Source organism: Lissotriton vulgaris, chromosome 1_1 (assembly GCF_964263255.1).
Source record: "Lissotriton vulgaris chromosome 1_1, aLisVul1.2, whole genome shotgun sequence".
Lineage (NCBI taxonomy): Eukaryota > Metazoa > Chordata > Amphibia > Caudata > Salamandridae > Lissotriton > Lissotriton vulgaris.
The window spans coordinates 1,265,210,032-1,265,230,678 of record NC_141685.1 but is presented as its reverse complement, the minus strand read 5'-3'; the positions used below and the strand labels follow the sequence as shown (position 1 = coordinate 1,265,230,678).

The following is a 20,647-nucleotide window of genomic DNA, read 5'->3' as shown; positions in this document are numbered from 1 at the left end:
TTATAGACCCCCTTCCATTGTTTTACATTTAACCCAGTTTACACAACCTGGGGATGCTGACCGCATTCCTGCTTGTCAGCTGATTCATCCAAATTGGTTCGCCCCTTTAACGGATCTTAACAATATAGACTGATTTGCTGATTATGTTGCAAAGATCCTGCCCCGAGACCTCTTTTAGGATCTCTCAACCAGCCTTATGGTATCGCATTACTGCTCAGCAATAGGTAGAACATTTTAAGGCGGTGTGCAAATTTGATTAGAATGAAGGGGTAGAGGAGCAGACAGCCCTGATATTAGGGAAACCCCCTTCCTCCTTTTTCCCCTCAGGAGGTCTGTCAGGGAGTCCAGGTCCAGTCCCGTAAAAAGGGTCCAGGGCCTGATGGTAGTCCTCAGGACCTCTTACGAGACAACATTGAGGCTTGGAGCCCAGTTTAAACTCTGGTTTTAAACGCCCCAGCAAGAGAGGGTGCCTTGCCAACCTAGTCCTCCGCCATTATAATTTCTGCATTTAAGAAAGGCGATAAACACAGTGCAGTCATCCCATTTCTCCCATTGATGCTGTAGTGAAGGTCCATAGGTGGCAGGGTCATATTAGATAGACTGTTGTTATGGGCAGATACAAACAAGATATTATCAGAGGCCCAGTACGGTTTCCGTCCAAGGAAATTGATGACTGACCAGTGTTTAAATCTGTACCTAATAATCAATAAATATACTGTGGCCCAGCCTGTTTTTAGCTTTTATGGACCTTACGTCCGATTTTGAAACAAGCTATGGGACGTCCTTCTCTCTTTGGGCACCGACTCTGACATTGTTACCCTATTAAAAACCTTCATGCCCACACTACAGAGGCTGTGAGACATTCTCAGAGGGGTGCCTCGCAGATCAGTTCAAGTGCATTAGGGGTGTGCGTCAAGGGTGACTACTTTCAGTTCATCTTGTACATTCATGGATTAGAACACGCCCTCTTCCTAGTACATTCCGACTGCCCTAGAGTGGCACAATGTTGTTGCCAGTCTTATTGTATGCAAAAGGGTTTGCAGGTTTTTTATTAGACATGTGTGTTTATTATCTTGACAGATTGGACCTGAAGATCAACTTCACAAAATCTTATGTTTTTGAAGTTGACCCTTGGTCAATTAGGTCCAAAACCTTCAGGGCAAGGAGCCATATTGGCAAAGGTCCCAGCTTTTTATCACCTTGGTATGCTGTTCCATGCTAAGCTGAATTGGAAGCCCCTGGTAGAGGGAAATGTTCGTGAGATGAGCACATCAATAGGTGCCTTAGCTAGTTATGCCCAGAAACTAGGGTCTTAGTCGCGAAGTGTGCTTTTAAAGCTGTACCCTTCCAAATGTCTTTCTAAGGTCTTATACAGGAGTGAAGTGTAGGGGTACAGTTCCGTGCACAAGATACAGACTACAAAATACGTTTTTAAGGCGGGTCCTAAGGGTGCCCCAGACCTCGCCATCCTTCTCTGTCCATAAATAGTTGGGTGTTGAACACATTGCTGATTTGGTGGCTGTAAAGCCCTTGCTGTGCTCAGTCATGTTATGGTCCAGGGAGGGTGCCCGACTTAATCGTAAGAACATGGCCAATTGTGTGTCGATCATCCATATAAATTCCCCTGGATTGCTTATGTAAAGACGTCCTTTACTAGCACAGGGAGGGCAGACATTTTCCTCAACTATGATTCTTTGAGTTCTTCCGAGCTTGGGCATGTGAAGAGTCTGTGTTTTAAGTACACCCTTTCTCATCATGAAAGCGTTGATCTTGCAAAGCCTGCAGTGAGGGTGCATCTACTACTTTAAACGGTGCTGGGTAAGGAGAGTTACCTTTCTATCCTCTCCAGTGAAAGGGACAGATTCTTGCTGGCCTGGTTCAGGTTTAACCAAGTCCATCACCTTTTGGCGACTCCATCTGGCTGGCCTCAAATCAATATGAGAGGGCCCTGTGGCTGAGACCATCAGTCTCCACAGGACACTGTGCATTGTGTGCTCTTGTGCAAACACTTCAGCCGGCCTAGGAAGCAATTTTTGTGGCTGCTTCTGAATGACCTGAGTTTCACACAAGCTCGGGCGGCCCTTATGTATCTGCAGCTTTTACCACATCCTTTTTGCAGTAACCTCCTTTCTTCAGGCAGCATGGAGGTCAAGACAATCGAGACATGGTTGATATTTTATGGATGTCTTATTGTATATTGAATTAATGTGATTTTACTCAGTCTTTTTATTGATATTGATATATGACACTGTATTTAATGTACTAGCTGTGTGAAATAATCTTTTATGGACTTGTCTGTGACCGAATAAAGATTGATTGAACAATGATTGATAGACTGGTAAAAGTGCAAAATTGCTTAGGATAAATATGCACCGGGTAACCCTCCGTTTCTTTGATGAATGCTCTTGCATGACCCTGGCCACAGAATTTCTGTAAAGTACAAAGGTATGGCTGAGCCTTTGGCCTAAGCATAAATATTAGGAAATTATCTTTTCTTTGTGGATGTAGTACTGAACTCAGAGCCAGGAGCACAATCCACAGTGTATTGACTTGAGCATTCTCTCAAACCTCATAATTGGGAGCACTTTAAAGTTTCCATGGTGGTAGCAGTGCACCACTAGTTGTCGGTAAATGTAACTTCAGATTATATACATTTCCTATTTCACAGGGTTATTAAATTTGTTAAATCTCTCCTAATTTTGCATTTATTCAGACACAGAGAAATACTGCTGTGCATTGCATGTTTAGGAATCAGTGAGAAAAGGTTTGGTACAAATAAAACTTGCTTTAATCATACTAGAATTAATTAATTTACACAGACATTATGTTGATGCAATCTCTGAAACCCTCGTAATAGAATGAGTTACACCCACTTATCCTACAGTTACTGGGAGAATTGTTGGTGGCTAGTGTTATCTGATTTTCATTTAGAGTTCTTTATAATTGTTTGCTAATTATTATTCTTATCATTTTTATAATATTAACTATTATTTTTTTGTTGTTTTTTGGGCTACCAAGAACCCAGAATATTTTGTCCCATTTAAAAAAAACAAAAAATTGTTTTAAGTATATTTTGGCAGTCAGAGATGCTGATCAGCCTGATTATTACTGAACAAGTGATCTGTTTCATCCAAGTGACACATGCATTCTCCACTGTTCTATACAACGCTTGATTTCTGTTCACCTATATTAGCCTGAAAATTGAGAGGTGGAACCCGTAGCTCTACCTGCCGGATGTTGTTGTTGTAGCTCACCCAACCAAGATAGGTGAGTGTTAAACAATCACAAATGTCATGAGTACGCTGCTGAGATTCACTGTTTTTAACTAGAGGGACTACTCCCTTTGAGCATGCCACTCACTTTGCTCATCACGGTTGAGTCCACTTGTTTTTAACGCTTGTCTATTATACACTCAGATAGGCATGCCTCACACTGTTCTGTCTGTTTGGTGTCACATGTCAAAAACATTGGAAATGTGACCTGTTGTGAAATGCTTTTTTTGTCTCCCACTCTAGGCAATCACAGCCCAACACAGGTATTTTTACCCTTTACACTAATTGGATAATGTCCTCTAGTAGGTAAAGGCAAAATGTAGATAGTCTATGAATCACATTATTTTTGTTTAATTTTCTTGGTCCTGAGGAATCGCTAGTCAAAGGACTATCAGCGAGAAACATGTCGACCAATTGATAATCTCTATAGTCTAGTCTCGCACTAGGGGACATTATTTCCCTACGAGCCTATTCTATTTTTCCAATTTTAATTTGGAATAAGGGACCGCTTGAATAAACTTGATCCTGGTACCCTTTACTCCAATTTTAACTTCTTCCTCACGTCTACATACTACTGGCCCCTCACCCACACTTCACCCATATGGCAGTTGGAAAAAGATCTCCGCCAAAGAGCCCCTCTTTGAGGTGTTGCCCGTTGGGTATTGCACCGCCGACCCAACGAGGAGCATTGCCGATGATGAAGCATGACACCTGCAAGGGTGTGTGAGGCCATTATATCCAACACAGTGGATACCCACACGTCTATCCACGACATGTACTAGTCACCGATGGGCAAACAATGTCCGAAATAAACCTCAAGGAGTCGTGCATACATCATGAATGTGTTGAGTTTTCCTTTGGATAATCCAACTATGGGGTGGTGTCAGGTTAGTTTAGCTTATATAATTCTGACAGTTCATTCAGGCCTTCGACCTCAGTATTGAATTTAAGGATGAGCATTGCTTCTCTTCTGGATAATTTCACATCCAGATCTCCGCCTCTTAAATCTCTTTCTACCTTCGAAATCACTGTCCATTTTATGTCTCCTTCTTAATGATCCATAGTGTGCCAATGGTTGACCAGTGGGGCAGTTAATACCTTCATCTTTAATATCGATTTGTGCTGTGTGATTCGTGTTATGACTTCCAGGTTGGTCTTACCGATGTGTAGAAGATTGCACGGGCACTTGATGCCATACACAACATACCGTGATCGACAGTTGGTGAAAGAATTATGTTTCCAAAAAACGATTTTATGTTGGAAAATAGACCCTTCTTCCGTAGTGGAACAACATAAGCAAGTGCCACATTTCTTATGTCTCACTAAGGGAGGTAGGTCGACGAAGGATCTGACTGTGATTTCTTCTTTCGGTGGCAGAGCTGCTCTAACTAGGTGATTTGAAATGTTCAGGTTTCTTCAAAGAAAACAACGGTTTGGCATTTAGTGATTTGTGTAATTTTTTTACTAGATGCCAATTGCTGGCAACCACCTTTTTGAGCAAATTAGAATTGGGACAATACGTTGAGACTAATACAATCCTGTAAGTTTCTCTTTTCGCACTTCTTTCAAGTAAACTTTTGCGCGTTTCATTGACCTTTTAAGTAGTTTCTTTGGATAGCCTTGTTCCAAGAGGTTATCTGTCAATTTGGTGGCATTGTTCAGATACTCATCTTTAAAATGGCAATTGCGACGGATTCGAAGATATTGCCCGTAGGGTAAGTTATCTTTCATACTTCGCAGGTGATTGCTTGAGAAATGAAGTGACTTATTCGGGTCTGTTTGTTTTTTATACAAAGTTGTAACTAGCCCTCCATCTGCTGGGTAGGCTTCCACATCCAGAAATGGCATTCTGTCTTTTGAGTAGTTTAGGCTGAATTGTATTTCTTGGGTGCGGTTATTGAGCCATTGATGGAATTCTTTAAGTTGTTCTTCGTTTCCAGTCCAGACGAAGAAAACGTCATTGATATATCTACTCCAATATTCAATGTTTTCAAGGAATGGATGGTTTTTGTAGATGAAAGTTTCTTCGTAGGAGGCCATAAACAGGACCGCTAATTCTGGGGCAAACGGGCATCCCATAGCGACTCCACTTGTTTGAAAATAAAAATCTCCATCAAAATTGAAATAATTTTTCTTCAGAGCGAAGCTGGCCAATTTGAGAATGAACTCCACCAAGCGCGTTTCATTGACCTTTTAAGTAGTTTCTTTGGATAGCCTCGTTCCAAGAGGTTATCTGTCAATTTGGTGGCATTGTTCAGATACTCATCTTTAAAATGGCAATTGCGACGGATTCGAAGATATTGCCCATAGGGGAAGTTATCTTTCAAACTTCGCAGGTGTTTGCTTGAGAAATGAAGTGACTTATTCCGGTCTGTTTGTTTTTTATACAAAGTTGTAACTAGCCCTCCATCTGCTGGGTAGACTTCCACATCCAGAAATGGCATTCTGTCTTTTGAGTAGTTTAGGCTGAATTGTATTTCTTGGGTGCGGTTCTTGAGCCATTGATGGAATTCTTTAAGTTGTTCTTCGTTTCCAGTCCAGACGAAGAAAACGTCATTGATATATCTACTCCAATATTCGATGTTTTCAAGGAATGGATGGATTTTGTAGATGAAAGTTTCTTCGTTGGAGGCCATAAACAGGACCACTAATTCTGGGGCAACGGGCATCCCATAGCGACTCCACTTGTTTGAAAATAAAAATCTCCATCAAAATTGAAATAATTTTTCTTTAGAGCGAAGCTGGCCAATTTGAGAATGAACTCTGTTGGGACTTTGTGAGGTCGCTCATGTGTCTCCAGGAAATATTTCAAAACATGTAGTCCTTCATCTTGAGGTATTTGGGTGTAGAGGGACACCTCATCTATTGACACCAAAAAATGTAAATTTTCTTCAAATTTGATCTCTGTAAGCTTATTGATAAAATCAGTTGTGTCTCTCAAGAAGGATTTGACCTTGACTATGAAAGGTTTCAAGAAAAAATCCACATTTTGATGCCGGTTCCATTAGTGATTCGCACCCGGAGACTATTGGTCTCCCAGGAGGTTGAGTCTCGCTTTTGTGCACTTTAGGAAGTATGTAGAAGAGTGGAATGCGGGGGTGCTTTATTTTAAGATATTCTGTCTCTTTTTTGCCAAGGAAACCTTTTTCATTTCCTTCATCCACAATAGAGTAAAGTAGATTTTTTAGTTCCAAAGTCAGGTCATGATTGATTTTTCTGTAACATTTTTTATCATCTAGCTGGCGTTTGACTTCTGATACGTAAAGTAACTTGTCCCAGATGACGATTGAACCGCCTTTGTCGGCTTGTTTAATAATCACTGACGTATCTTTCTTTAAATCCATCAAGGCCAGAGATTCAGATTTAGTTTAGCTTTTTTCCATCTCTGCTATTGCTGATAGGATTGTTCTTTCAAAGGTTATCACTTCTTTCGGAATTTTGTTATTTGGAGGGCAAAATGATGATTTATTTCTTAATCCAGTATTTTCTGATGTCAGTTCAAGAGGATTTTCCGCAAAAAAAGTTTTGAGCCTAACCTTCCTGCAGAACTCAATGGTTTCCATTTTGAGTTTTACGAAATCAGTGAACTGTGATGGAATGAAGTAAAGTCCCTTTTCTAGGACACTTTTTTCATCTTTAGTTAATATTTTATTGGAGAGATTGAAAATTGAGGAGCACTTTAGTTTTTGTAGTTCTGTCTCCTGGTGGACATCTCCCATGGTTGGTGGTTGAAGCGTACCTTGCCTCTGGGTTTCGTCTGGCCTCTTCCTAAAAAAGGCGTCTGATGATTTTGATGTGAACCTCTTCCATTATTGAATCTCCGCGGTTCAGGGGTATCGTTCTCACTACTACTACCAGAAGATGATGTTTCTGAAAACGTTATGTAATTATTTGATGATCTACCTTGGTACTCTTTTAAATGTCTGCGTGCTTCTGGTCTTGAGTAAAAATCTGCTTGTAAGTATGGATAAACTTTGTCTAGACTGAAATTCCTCTTATGTTTTTCAAATTGGTTGCTCTTCTGATTTATTGTGTGGTCTTTAAACTCACTAATTTCTTTCTCAACTTTTTCTAGTAGTGATTTAGCATCCGTGATTTGTTGATTGGTAGAGATTGCTGTTTCCAATTTTGAAATTTCTTCTAGTTGATGTTTGGAATGTCGTTGAATAGTTTCTACGGTAAGGACCATTAGGTCACGACTGCACTTCGTTTCGATGTAGCTATATCCTTTTTTGTATATAGGATCTCAGTAAAAATTACAGGGACATTTTTTATCTGAAGGCCTCCAGGGATCGTACCGGCTCTTAGATGTTGCAATAAAAAGTGGCCATGTAAGTCCGTACGTATTTGTTTCTTTTTGAGTCTCACTCAATTTTCAGTTTCATTCTGGTTTTGGGTGGTGACACTTAGTGTGGCTGAGGCAAAGAGTGGAGGGGCTGCTAGTAACTTTTGTATGTGCCCTTCGCTATATGAGAAGGTTTCTGTATCTGACATACCCACACAAAAGAAAAAACAAAATTTACAAATACCAACACTTAAAAACACCAACAATAACTTCCAAAAGGGTCCCAACAAAAACCCGAAGCAGGATCTAAAACCTGAACATGAACAAATTCCAAATATGCAAAACAAGTTCCCAACAAGGGCAACCACACAGGCAACATCCAGCAAAATCAATGTAACCCATTAGTAGCATTCGATTTACAGGCCCTGGTTACAGGTAGGGCTAAATACTAGGGATTTATAAGTACATTAAATGTTCCAATTAGGTATACAGCAATTTTACCAGGTTTAAAAGGGAGAGCACAAGCACTGGACAGCAGGAGTAAAGTATGCAGAGTTTTATGGCCAACAAAATGTATTCAACAAAAGAAGGAAAAAGTGTGAGGGAATACCATGCAAAAGATTATCATTTCTAACAGAGAACTATGTTTCACCCTCGTTGGCTGTGTACTCCCTGCATCTCACCAACTGGTTCCTTGAATACATTCTTTAGTGAGGACACTACACCCACAGATTTGTGTGATCCATGCTTGCATTTTTGGTTCGTTTTTAGGAAATGGTTTACGTAAGGAAAAGTAAGGGGCTTCTATCATGGACTTGCTAATTTTCCCATTGAGAATCTGGACCATCAGTAGAACTTGGCAGCCTAGAGTAGTGATAGGCAATGGGATAACTGACTCCTCTCCCTCACTTTGTGTATTCCCACATTATCAATAATCTTGGTTATTGCGGTCAACTTCATTGTTGCCTCAGTGATCAATAACCTTTTTCCTTATTATCATGCAAAGTTATTTTCGCCATGTTCTGAAGCAAGGAGTCAAGGTTCTTGCTCATAGAAAACAGAACTGCCTCAGTTGAGGTAGCTTTAACAACCACATCCTGAACTTGCAAACTTGAAGCATTGGTCACATTCTTTACTAACACTTTGGTTAAAATTGTTAAGACTTGTCGTTTTCTGTATCTTTTTTTTCAAGTAAATGTAAGATTGAATTAATTACTCTTCAAATGGCATATAAAGCTTCGGAGGCCATGATCTCCTCTGCTGGAGTTTCTATCACAATGGTGGGTTATGTCTCAGTATTTTCAGGCGATGTGGTGTTAGAGTTTTATACAGGCTGTTTCTCAGCTGGATTAGTGATGTCAGTTGATGGGAAGCGAGAGGTGGCCAGTAGATTCTGGGTTTGAGAGGCCCTTTGCATTTGGAAAATAGGCCCATAATGACAAACAATTTTAAAATTGTTGTTATTACAGTTGTTTAGCTAGAATTGACTGAGATTGCAAATGAGCATTACAATTATGTTTGGCTGAAGGTGGGGGCCATTACTTTTGTTAGAACAACAACACTGCTCTGGAGTTGGAGGCTGCATCACTTCCAACTTCATTTGTCTTTGCCAGTCTTTCCTTATGATAACAAGTTATGACATCAGCAGTCGACTAATCTCCTTTTTTCCAGAAAGTCCTTAATTCAGTTTCGGGTGAATTTTCGAGCAGGTTCTTCATATTGAAGCCCAGCCCAAGCCTGCTCCCACTGGTCACACTTGGATGACTTACCATCTGCCTCCTCTCCCCAGTGACTGGAGCCAGGAGCATGGCCCAAAGAGGGGGAGGTGTTGGCAGGACCCAGCAGGCTGAAAGGGTAGGAGAGAGTGTAGGTCAAAGAAGAAAGGCCACAACCAGTGACTCACTGAAAAAAATCTCTTACACTAACTCCCCCTACTCACTCAGACAATGGTCGCCCTAGAATCAACATCAAACAAATACCAGGTGCCTCTCACAGCAGTAACAGTGGCGGTTGCCAGAGATGTGGCCGAAGGGTGAACTAAAACAACAATCAATATACAATATACAAGCAAACTGTAGCAGCCGCAATGGGCATAAGGACAGCAGCCACCTTCAGACACTCAGCTGAAAAATGGGATCAGCTGTAATCATGTAAGACCACGTCAGTTACACTGCTTGTGTTGGAGCAGCCATAGATAACTGTCTTCCACTTTATTAGGTTTTAAGTCTGTCACAGGTTTACTAGCATATGTGCATCAGGCAGAATGGTAAGAAGTATGAAGATTGCTTTGATATGTCCTCCCTGCCTTTTCAGTGTTCTTGTATGCAAGAATTTGGAATCCAGAGGGTTTAAATCCAAGTGACTGCGAATCAGATGCACAGTGCTGTGCTGCCTCATGGCTAGGTCTGAACTATGCATATATACAAACATACATGCTATCAGGCCCAGACTGGAATACCAAAGTAGCACAGGCAATTTGGTCGGATCACCCCGGGAGGGTGCAGGGGGTCGGGTGCAAGTGCGAAGCCTGCTGCTATTGTTACTGGGGGCTGATATTGCAGCTCTAATGCAAAACTGGCCCCAGTAACAAAACCTGCCCACACCTGCAAAACAGTCCCCACCCATCCAGCCTCCCAGGGAAAAGCCAGATGCCCGGGATGGCCAGTCCGGCCCTGCATACTATCCGGGATTTCTAGAAGGGCAGTGCAGGGGCTGATGGCAACTGCTCAGCTTATTATGAGCAAACCCAGTTTCTCCCACTCAAGAAGGCCAAGATAAAAACGTAGTTTTATGCAGCAGTGATCATCTTTTACATTGGACTCTTGACACAGCCTCCCGGCCACGCAACACACATCAAATGGGCTAAGGCTCGAATCACAGAATCTACACAGACATGGAATAATAAGGACCCAGGACCGCTTCCATTTCTACAGCCTTATTTATGGAGAGCTCAACAGATTTCACTAGGGACAACCAGTATTCTAACTCCTTCAGGCATTACTTCTTCGCCCAGATGATGCTATACTAGAATCAGCTGTCCCTAATAACCAATAATCTATCCTTTGGAAATACGTACAGCAGCCATCCTCACCTGAGAGTGGGGGTGCATTTAGGTGCACTCCCTGCTCACCATAGACACCTGCTCTGTGTTACAACCTTGATAAAAAGCTGGAGCCTCTTCAGTGGACTTAAATATTTTCAGGTACACTTGTGGAAAACCATAGTAAAGGCCAGAAAAAATCGAACAGCATGGACTTTCCTTATCACACATTTCCCCTCCACTTCATACATACAAGATTGGAACAAGTAAGGTGCTCCACCTACAGCACTATTTTGGGATGCTACCTGAGCACTTATTGTGGTCAGCATATATTGATCTATGAATGGTAGACAGGCTTGATACTCTCTTTTCAAGGGCACTTACTTACTAAAACAGAATTTGATTAGCTGGATTAACATTCAGCAAATGCCTGGGAAGTTTCAGAAACAACAATTGGAGAATCAACCTGAATTTGGATTGATTCTCATAGCAGTGACAGCACTTAGAATGTTATACTTGTCAAAGTCTGCTGGACAACAAGCCTCAGATGCCCCATTCCCACCGTGTCACGTATTTTTACCTTCACTCTGGCCATGAGTACTGGTCTTGTCTGTTTTCTTGCATAGGTTGCTGTAGTCATCACAGCAGTTGTTGAACTTGTTGCATTTTCTATTGCAGTGGCATGAGTTCTTTTTGTTGTAGGCTTCGTCACACCTTCCTTTACAAGATGACTTGCCTGTGGTGTTGCGAAATAGGGGAGACAAGTTTTGTAGTTTGTAATCAAAATCAAGCAACCACACAATAACTGATGCGTTCATAGAAGCAGCATGCGTTAAGCAGTTACAGCTGATTTTAGCCAAGAGCTTTTGATTTTACTACAATTAAATGTGTAATGTACTTACTAATGAGGCTTTCAGCAACTCTCTACATCCATTGGTCTAGCATTCTGTCCATCACATTTCCTTCCACCCACTGCTTCATTCAGCATAGGGCATAGGTCAACCCACTACAGCACTTGGCTAACTTCACAGCGAGTGATGACATTCTACCCTTTTACAAAGAGCCTCCACAGACAATGTACTTCATTCAGTGCCAGTGTTTACTATGGCATTGAATGCTGTTTGAGTACAAAAATATTTTTGATTTCAGATAAATTATTTTTTAATTGATTATGATCTGGTAGTTTCTTCAACAATAAACTTTTGCAAAACCATCAGAAAAAACAAGCCCTGACAAAACGAAAAGTCTAGCATACCATAAATGGCAAAATGCCCCCTCCACCCCGTCTTGTTATACTATAGACTGAACCTAAGACTTCTTTCCATGATGGGGATTGTGTTAAAAGCCTCCCTGGTAATTTGCTGTGTCGCCCACCTCTCGGTGGCTCTATGACTTCCCCTGCTCTCTGAGGTAAAGTTGGCGTTCACGGGGAGGTTTCAGGATTGAAAGAGAGGGAGGGAGGTAGAAAATGAGAAGAAAGAGAGAGGACGAAAACATGGAAGGAGAGAGATAGAGCAAGTTAGTGGAGCTAGATTTACCCCTTTTGCCCGGGGGCTGTGGAGTATAAGATGTTAAGGTGGGGTCAAGGGGCAAAGGTATCGTTTTTTAAGTTGCGACCATCTTAGTTTGTGAAGGACATTACACCCTGAACTCATCCTGCTCACAGAATAAAAACAACCTTTTGCATATGGAAAAGACCTTTGTTCTATCTGCTGCCCCAAAACTTGCCTGAGCAATAGACCAGTAACACAGAGTCAGACCTACCCTAAAAGTCAGATATAAAGGTATTTAATAGCATATACTATTGAATAGATGTTAATTTTCATCAATGCACCAGACTTTGTGGAGTATATAAAATCCTTCAATCTGTAATGGTAGTTCTAAACACAAGACTACCATTGCCATAAGCAGGTGCAAGTGAATGAATGAATAACTTTATTGTTTGGTTACTCAAAACCATTACATTAAAACAGCACATAAAAAAAGATTACAAAAGTTAAAATGGTTAAAATAGGCAGTGTGTTAGCAAAATAGTCTATGCATCTACGGAGTCTCTATTCATTTGAGCCCTGAGTGGCCATCAACTTAGACCGTGTCTCTTGAATGAACTTGCCAAATGAGGCCATGTCTTTTACTGTGGACAATGTGCATAATTGATGGACCGCCTCCTTTGCAGTGCGGGTCGCGCTTGTCTTAGGATGGGCCTGAGGTAAAGATTACGTGCAGCCCGCAGAGCCGGGCAGCAAAATAGCAGATGAGCATGGGACAGCTGCAAGTGTCAGTAGATCTCTCAAACCTATTCCAGAATTATGCATTAACCAACATACAACATTCCACCTCTCTCGCCCTCAAAAAGACACACAAAACTCGAAAGTCCATGTGTTTCCAATACTAGTTCTCCTACTATCATTCCTTCCATGCATGTATGCACCCACAGACCATTTATTAGAAAGTTGACAGTAAAGTAACACTCATCAGGGACATCTGTAGTAATCTACAGATGACAAGTACGAGAGCCAAAAAGAACCATTACCTAGAATAGTAGTAGCACCAGTCATATAAAGTGCTAAAAAATGTCACAAGTTTGGTATGAAGTACATATATAAAACAAATTATTATTATTGAGCATTATCGCACAACACAAACAAGGCACCACCATGACCCTTTCAGAATGCTAATTACCTAGTAGAAAGTGTTATCAATACATCAGGTATAGATAAATAACAGTAGCAGCTGGTGTCGTTTGAAAGTGGTGGGGCATAAAAGTTGTGATTGAGTTCATAAATTGTGATGGAGTGCACCGCGGCAAGCGAGCGTAGCTAGTGAGCCAGAACAACCCTACAGCAAATTAAATTGACAAGAAAGGCAACCACTAAAACGTAACAAGCTCATCCTAAACCAATCTAAGCGTTGGTAATGTACAGAATAGGCATTGACAATAGACAAATAAAAGCTACCAGACCTAAAAAGTGACACGCTTTTATAGGAAGATTTCACACTCCTATGCATTTACATTTTTTTAATTAAAGATCTGCCTATCACGATACCTCCATTTCTCATATCCTACAGCAGAATGCATAATTGGTGTACAAGCTCGACAAGACCGGACACAGGCAATACTAGATATTTTTGGAGGGTCTTCTGTGCCAAGGACTAGTAAAACTGTCCAAACAATTGGACCATGAAAGAAATGGTAAGTCGCCATTATGTTTTATGTTGCCATGCAGTTATCTTGAAAACACCTCTTTTAGGTAGTGGCTGATTCTATATCGGCACGCCACGTCATGGAAGAGGTGTGGCACAGCGCCAGGGCGACTGATGCTGGACGCTGGGGATCACGGTTCGTTCCCCGGCTCCTGTGGCAGGGGTCTGCCCAGCACCATGTGACTCTGGGCAGTAGCTCGCTCAATCTTCCCAACGGCCCCCAGCGCCTTGACACCTTCTGGTAATTGTTTGCCCTTTACAAATACTGGATATTTACTGGACATCCAGCAGGGCCTGGCTTCAGAAACATTTCTATTCACAAGAAATGTTATGTTTCTGAAGATGTACCCCTGCTAGCACGAATTTCTGAGAAGCATTGCAGCAGCGTGTATGTTTCAAGGTGCGGGCCAGCCAGCAGGGTCATAGCTTCAGTACTTAACATTTTTTGTAGATAGAAATGCTTCTGAAGCTAGGTCCTGCTGGCACGCACCGAGAGGCTGCTGCAATGCTTCTGGAGGTGTACATGCCTGCCAGCAGGGCCCAACAACTGCCTTCGGAAACATTTCTTTGTGCAGTCACAGTGGTGCACCAGTTTTTGAAAGGCACAGGGAGATTATTAAAATTGCCCAGAATCACAGGATGTTGACTGAGACCTTACAACCCACTAGCTAGTTTACCTCAAATAATCCACGGCGTCATTCCTACTGAGGTCTTCGGCGCCTTTTCTCGCATTTGAAAAGGGGGGGCTCTTGGCCCCCCCGCCCGCATGGCGGCGCGGCGCCCGCCTCCCCCTTCGTGCCTCTCGGTGGTGGGGCGTGCCCTCCTGGGCGCGCCCCACCACCTATTGGTTGGTGCCCTCCCTGACCCGGATACCATGGTATGATGTCCGGGTCAGGGGGGCGTGCCAGGAGGGTCTGGGTGGGGGGCGTAGCCACCCCCACCCAGTCCCTTGTGCATAAAGAAGCGGGGAGAGCCCGGGAGACCCTCTTGTTCCCTGGACGCTCCCCCACAGCGTGTTGTGCCCCGCGCTCGGGGCTTCTTGTTTCTAGTAATTTTGTCCTTTTTATTTTTCAGGTTCAGCGGCGGTGTGCAGCGGCGGTCGCCCGAGCTCGGTAGAGGCATCGTTGGTGGAGTTCAGCGGCGGTTGCCCGGTGATCGTTGGAGCGCCGCCTACTTTGCTTACCAGGTGGTGGAATTTCGGGGAAGAACGAGGTATTTCTCAGCGCGGGTGAGGGTTGGCGGGACGCAGCGCAGCCGGTGTATGCTGCACTTCGTGCCCGTATCAGCTGTTGGGAGCTCTGCGTGAGTGGGCCACTGAGAGGGTGTTAGCTACAGAGAATCGGCACGCTGAACTCCCGCCGTCTCCGCTCCTCATATTCCGTTTCTTTTTCCGCATACAGCTCACTCTGGCAGTTTAACCGATTGTTCCTTTTTCCTGCAGTACAGCGCGCTATGAAATTAGCCGGCTGTTCAAAGGAACTGAAGTAGGTTGCGAAGCAGGGTCGACCAGGGCAAGACCTGGATGGGAGACCAGGGGAAAGGGTGCCTTTAATTGCTGCATTGGAGAAGTTTTTTATGGAATTTTGGGACTGATTCATGTGGATGCTTCTTTTCTTTTAATTATTTCAATTTGGGGTCGTTTTTTAAATTTAAAGCAGGGGTTCTTTCAATCAGACTGATTGTTCAATTTGGCGCCTTTGTAAATTGTTAGGACATACAGGCAAAGACAGTGTTTAGGGTGGTGGATAAAAGGGGGTCAAGCTTCCAGGTACTGCAACCCTCTCTAGACGATTGTTTCAACAACTGCTATTGCCTCATACTCCCAGGTATTGATACATTTTCTATTATAGGCGATTAAAGAGTACATCGCTTCATTTCGACTGATCAGCTCAAGGAGGTGGACGTAGGACGCGGACACAATACCGGCTGGGAGTACGTAGGATTGGTCGGTAAGAGGAGTGCGGGGGGCCAGCATTTCATCGCTCCTGGTAGCTGCCGGGTGGGTCTACACTAGGTTTACTCACCCCTGACATAGCCGGATAAGCCAGTGGTGTTGCGGTTGCCGTTGCATGGTGCTTACAGCCCCCTGGACATCCTCCATCTAGTGAAGGTACAAAGCGCACGTACGCTCACATTGTATCACTAAGAGTGTAGGCAGTGGTTGGTGGTTTTAGAACATGCCAGGGCCAAGGGGTGGTAAAGGAGGGTCCAGGATGGAGGTTATGATGCAGACCGTGATGCGTGAAATGAGCAACATTAACAAGCGATTGGGGAAAATTGATGAATTAGAGGCCCGCATTAATGAGAGGTTTGATGATGCTCTTGGCCCATCTGGTAGGCCTATTCGCCAGAGGGCGGCCCCCTTGCCAAGGGGGGATTTTGCTACCCCGCCTAAGAGTTCTAAGGCCAAGAAGCCCAGGTACACTGCCCCCCCCCCCTGACCCATTAGCTCCGGTACCTATTATACCTGTACCTGCGGTTCCGGCTCCTCTGGCACCTATACCTATAGTTCCAGTTCCTGCAGCACCGGCCCCTGCCATTCCGCCGGCGCTCCCTCCTGCCGGGCCTGCCCCTTCACCCGTGGTACCAATCCCAGTCACGGGTTTGCCGCCACCGGCTGCTCCCTTGCCTCCTACACCTCTGCCACTGGGTATGCCCCCAGTGGCGCCTGCAGTCCCAGCAGGTAACCTAGACTCAGTCCCTCCTGAACTGGTATCTCAGATAACGGCCTTGATGCCGTGGCTGCAGAAGGGGGGGTGTTACCGGCTTCTTCAGATCATGCTGCAGAAGCGGCAAAGTTGGTGGAAAAGATTAAATCGGCAGCGGTGGCCGACAGTGCTGCAGTGCCCTCATCTTCTTCCCTCGCAGGTTCCAGTCCCGCCCAACCGAACGGAGAGAGTGGGCAGCCGGCCCAGGTGCCCGGAAATGGTAAGGAGGTGGCGCTGCCTCTCTTGGGAGATGGTTCTATACCCTCCAGGAGTGAGAATTTGGCACAACATGTGTCGCAGACTGTGAAGGAGATGATTTGGGCTGATAAATATGTGTACATTTTTTCATTGTTGCTAGATAATAGGGAAATGGAGCATGCAAAGACACTAAAGGAGTGGATGCATCCAAGTGAATGGAGGGCACAGTGTTCTAGATTTAGGGTGGAGGAAACTCTGCTTAACTGGATCAGGGCTTTTGCAGTATTCACGGCTATCAAGGCCGAACGACCCCCTAATGTGCAGGCGCCATTGGCGTGCTACCAGAGCAGGATGGTGGGGTGGAGTGAACAGTACTCTGGGGATGCGTGGAAAGGGTATGATGTCAATTTCAGGAAAGCCTTGGAATTTAACCCATCACTGACATGGGACAGGGTTGATTCTATGTCATGGCATCAGCAGTTCTCAGAGAGCTCGCCCCCCCCTCAGTCCACCAGTGCAGTCAGGGTGTTCTCCGCCAGACCTCAACAGCCCTTTCGGTCACCCCAAGCGAGTGAGGTCCCGGGTAAGAATTGGAGCGGCGGGTCAGAGAAAAAAGGGGTGTGCTGGGACTTTAATAAGCGCACCTGCACAAGGGCCCCGGGCACCTGTAGATTTAGACATGCATGCGGGGTCTGTGGTCACCCCTCACACCCAGAATCATCTTGCAGGGCCAAGCACGGCAACCATGGTCAGAGGGGAAGAGGGAAGCCAGTGTAGTACAAACAAGTTGGGTACCCCCACGCCTGTAGATGTTTTAGCAATGATCCCATGGTTAAATAGATATCCGGACCACGCAGCAGCCACTCTACTTCAGGAAGGTTTCTCCCAAGGCTTTAGGATCCCAGCGGGGGGGGGGGTACACAGGTAGCGCTGATTGCAAGAATCAACTGTCAGTAAAACACAACCCTACAGTGGTGGGGGCAAAAATTAGCAAAGAACTGTCTCTGGGCAGGATATCTGGCCCTTTCGTGAGGGTGCCTGTCCCCAATTTTGTGTGTTCACCACTAGGAGTAGTTCCCAAAAAAGAGAAGGGCCAGTTTAGACTGATCCACAACCTGTCGGCGCCCAGAGGAGTGTCTTTGAATGATGCAATTGATGAGGAGATTTGTAGTGTAAAGTATGCCTCATTTGACCAGGCGGTGGACTTGTTGCGTGCTCTGGGGCCAGGGGCACTGATGGCAAAGTCAGACATAGAATCTGCTTTCCGTCTCCTCCCAGTCCATCCGGCTGATCATCATCTCCTAGGTTTCACTTTTGAGGACAAGTTTTTCATGGATAAATGCATGCCCATGGGCTGTTCCATATCATGTGCATACTTCGAGACGTTTAGCTCATTTCTAGAATGGGTCATGAGACAGGCAACGGGCCACCAGCAGGTCATGCATTACCTGGACGATTTTCTCTTCTTGGGTGCGGCGGGCTCTCAGGAGTGTACCTGGTCATTGCAGGAATTTTGCGTGCTCATGCGGGCTTTTGGGGTCTCGCTAGCGCCAGGGAAGACGTTTGGCCCATCCACCTGCTTGGAATTTCTTGGTATCGAAATTGACTCAGTGGAGGGATGCTTCAGGTTGCCCAGGGACAAAGTGTCTAGGTTTAGAGCAGCTCTACGTCAATGCCTACGCAAAGACAAGGTTTCCTTGCAACAACTACAGGAGGTGGTGGGGCAACTGAACTTCGCACTGCGGGTCATCCCTATGGCACGCCCGTTCTCACGCTCCATTGCCCAAGCGATGAAAGGACTACGGGAGAAACATCACCACACAAGGTTGTCGTCTGAGGTTCGCCAGGATATGCTTATATGGATGGCGTTCCTGGAGGATTTCAATGGCAGGGTAGTGTGGCCCGGTCCTCCCGCCACATCAGCAGAGTTGGGTTTATGGACAGACGCTGCTGGTAGTGTGGGCTTTGGCGCCATCCTGGGGAACAAGTGGGTCGCCCAGCGAAGGCCATAAGAATGGAGTACATGGGGTCTGACCACCAATATTGGCTTCCTGGAACTCTTCCCAATCTGGGTGGCATTGAAGGTCTGGCCCGAACACTTATGTAATCAATCGGTGGTCTTCTGGTCGGACAACATGACAGTTGTGGAATGTATAAACCAACAGGGGGCACGCTGTCCTTTCATACTGCGCCTGATAAAGGAGATTGTGTTGCAGTGCTTAAAATGGAATGTGGTTTTCAAAGCCAAGCATGTCCCTGGCATTCTCAATAATGCAGCTGACTCCCTCTCTCGCTTTAAAATGCAGGTTTTCAGGGAACATCTTCCTGCAGCAGACCCCTCTCCAGCGCACTTCCCGGCAGTACTTTGGCAGATTGGTGCCCCAGATTACAGGACCTCGTGGTTGCTTCCTTAGCCCCCAGGACCAAGACAGCTTACGAAGGGGCGTTTTTGTCTTACCGTACTTTCTTGGGGCAGGAATGGGAGGTTAGGTGGGCACAGGAGGACAGCTTTGCGGCCTACTTAGAATGGATGCACAGGGAAGGGCGCTCCGTAGCGGCTGCGAGCAGGCATAGGGCGGCGGTCTCCTTCTTTGCGCAGGCTAAGGGCATGCGAGACCCCACTAACACCTTTATGGTGCGCAAGGCCTTGAGGGGTTGGCGCCGTTTACAGGGTCACCCTGCAGATAAAAGAAGGCCCATCGGGCTAGCACGGCTGACAGCTTTATTGGTGGCACTTCACAGTGTCTGTAGCTCGGAGTGGGAGGTACTTCTGTTCAAAGCTGCATTTTCCCTGGCTTTCTATGGGGCTCTGAGAATTGGCGAGTTGGTGGCAGCGTCCAAAAAGGATCAGCAGGGCGGCCTACAAGGGGCCTGTGTAAAGATCAGGGAGGATACCATGTGGGTGACGATTCAGAAATCCAAAACTGACCAGGAGTCACGGGGTCACACCATAGTGCTCCACCGGGCCCGTGCCAATCCTTGCTGCCCGGTTGCGCATGTGGAAGTCTTCCATAAGCAGCGAGGGGGCACGGCGGGGGTGCACTGTTGTGTCACGCCGACGGTACGCCCTTGACCAGGTACCAGTTTAGAAGAGTCTTGGAGCTGACGGTCAGACAGGCAGGTCTTGACCCCAAGGAATTTGGCACTCACTCATTTATGATTGGGGCAGCAACTGAGGCAGTGGCAAGGGGCCTCCCGGTTGAGAATGTGAAGGAAATTGGGAGATGGTCCTCCGAATGTTACAAACGATATGTGCGAATTGACATGTTGTGACAGGGTGGTGCTCACGCCTGGTTTGTTTCTGGTTTTTTGCAGTTTCTCAAACCTGTGACGCAGGGGAGGAACTCGCCACCGGGCGTCAACGATCTACACCATCACGGAACAAGCGTCGGGATCAACACAAGAAAATGGTTTGGATTGTGGGTCACTCTTATGGGAGGCGTGCTGAATGTGTTTTTCTTCCAGGAGACCGTAGAAAAAGGGCCGTGCAAAAGGGGTTTGACATCTCGTTCTTCGGGAGAGGGGGTTTATGTCTAAACCAGTTTAGGGACTTCTTCCAGGGACTCTTAGCTCAGCAGCCCGCCCCCCCATCAGTGGTGATACTTCACCTGGGGGAGAATGATTTGGCCAAGTTGGGGAGACGCATCCTTATTGAGGAGATCATCTCCACTGCGGGGTGGGTGGCCAGGGCTTGCCCGGGTTGCACGGTAGTATGGTCGCAACTTATCCCTCGGTGGCAGTGGCAGTGGCGAGGGGGGGACTCGGTTAGGGCATTGAATCACTCGGTAAAGAGGATCAACACACAGTTGGACAAACTATTTCGAGCCCCCCGGTTGCAGACGATTCCACATGGGTGTATCTGGGGCGAACAGTACTACCTGGGGGATGGAGTACACTTGACTGAGGCGGGGAATGTTTTGTGGTCTAACAATCTCTGGGC

The 20,647-nt window shown here is 45.3% G+C and overlaps 1 protein-coding gene across 7 annotated transcripts in view; it reads right to left on the bottom strand.

Moving 5' to 3' along the window:
* LOC147748965 (uridylate-specific endoribonuclease-like) overlaps positions 1–20,647 on the bottom strand; it is a 246,155-nt gene that overhangs the window by 71,350 nt on the left and 154,158 nt on the right. For 5 of the 7 annotated variants that reach the window (XM_086964643.1, XM_086964676.1, XM_086964658.1 and 2 more), the window contains one exon: positions 11,178–11,333. The exons of the other annotated variants lie outside the window; for them this stretch is intronic. In XM_086964643.1, the coding sequence (XP_086820769.1) occupies positions 11,178–11,333 (156 nt within the window). The remainder of the gene's footprint in view (positions 1–11,177; positions 11,334–20,647) is intronic. 7 annotated transcript variants of the gene reach the window in all.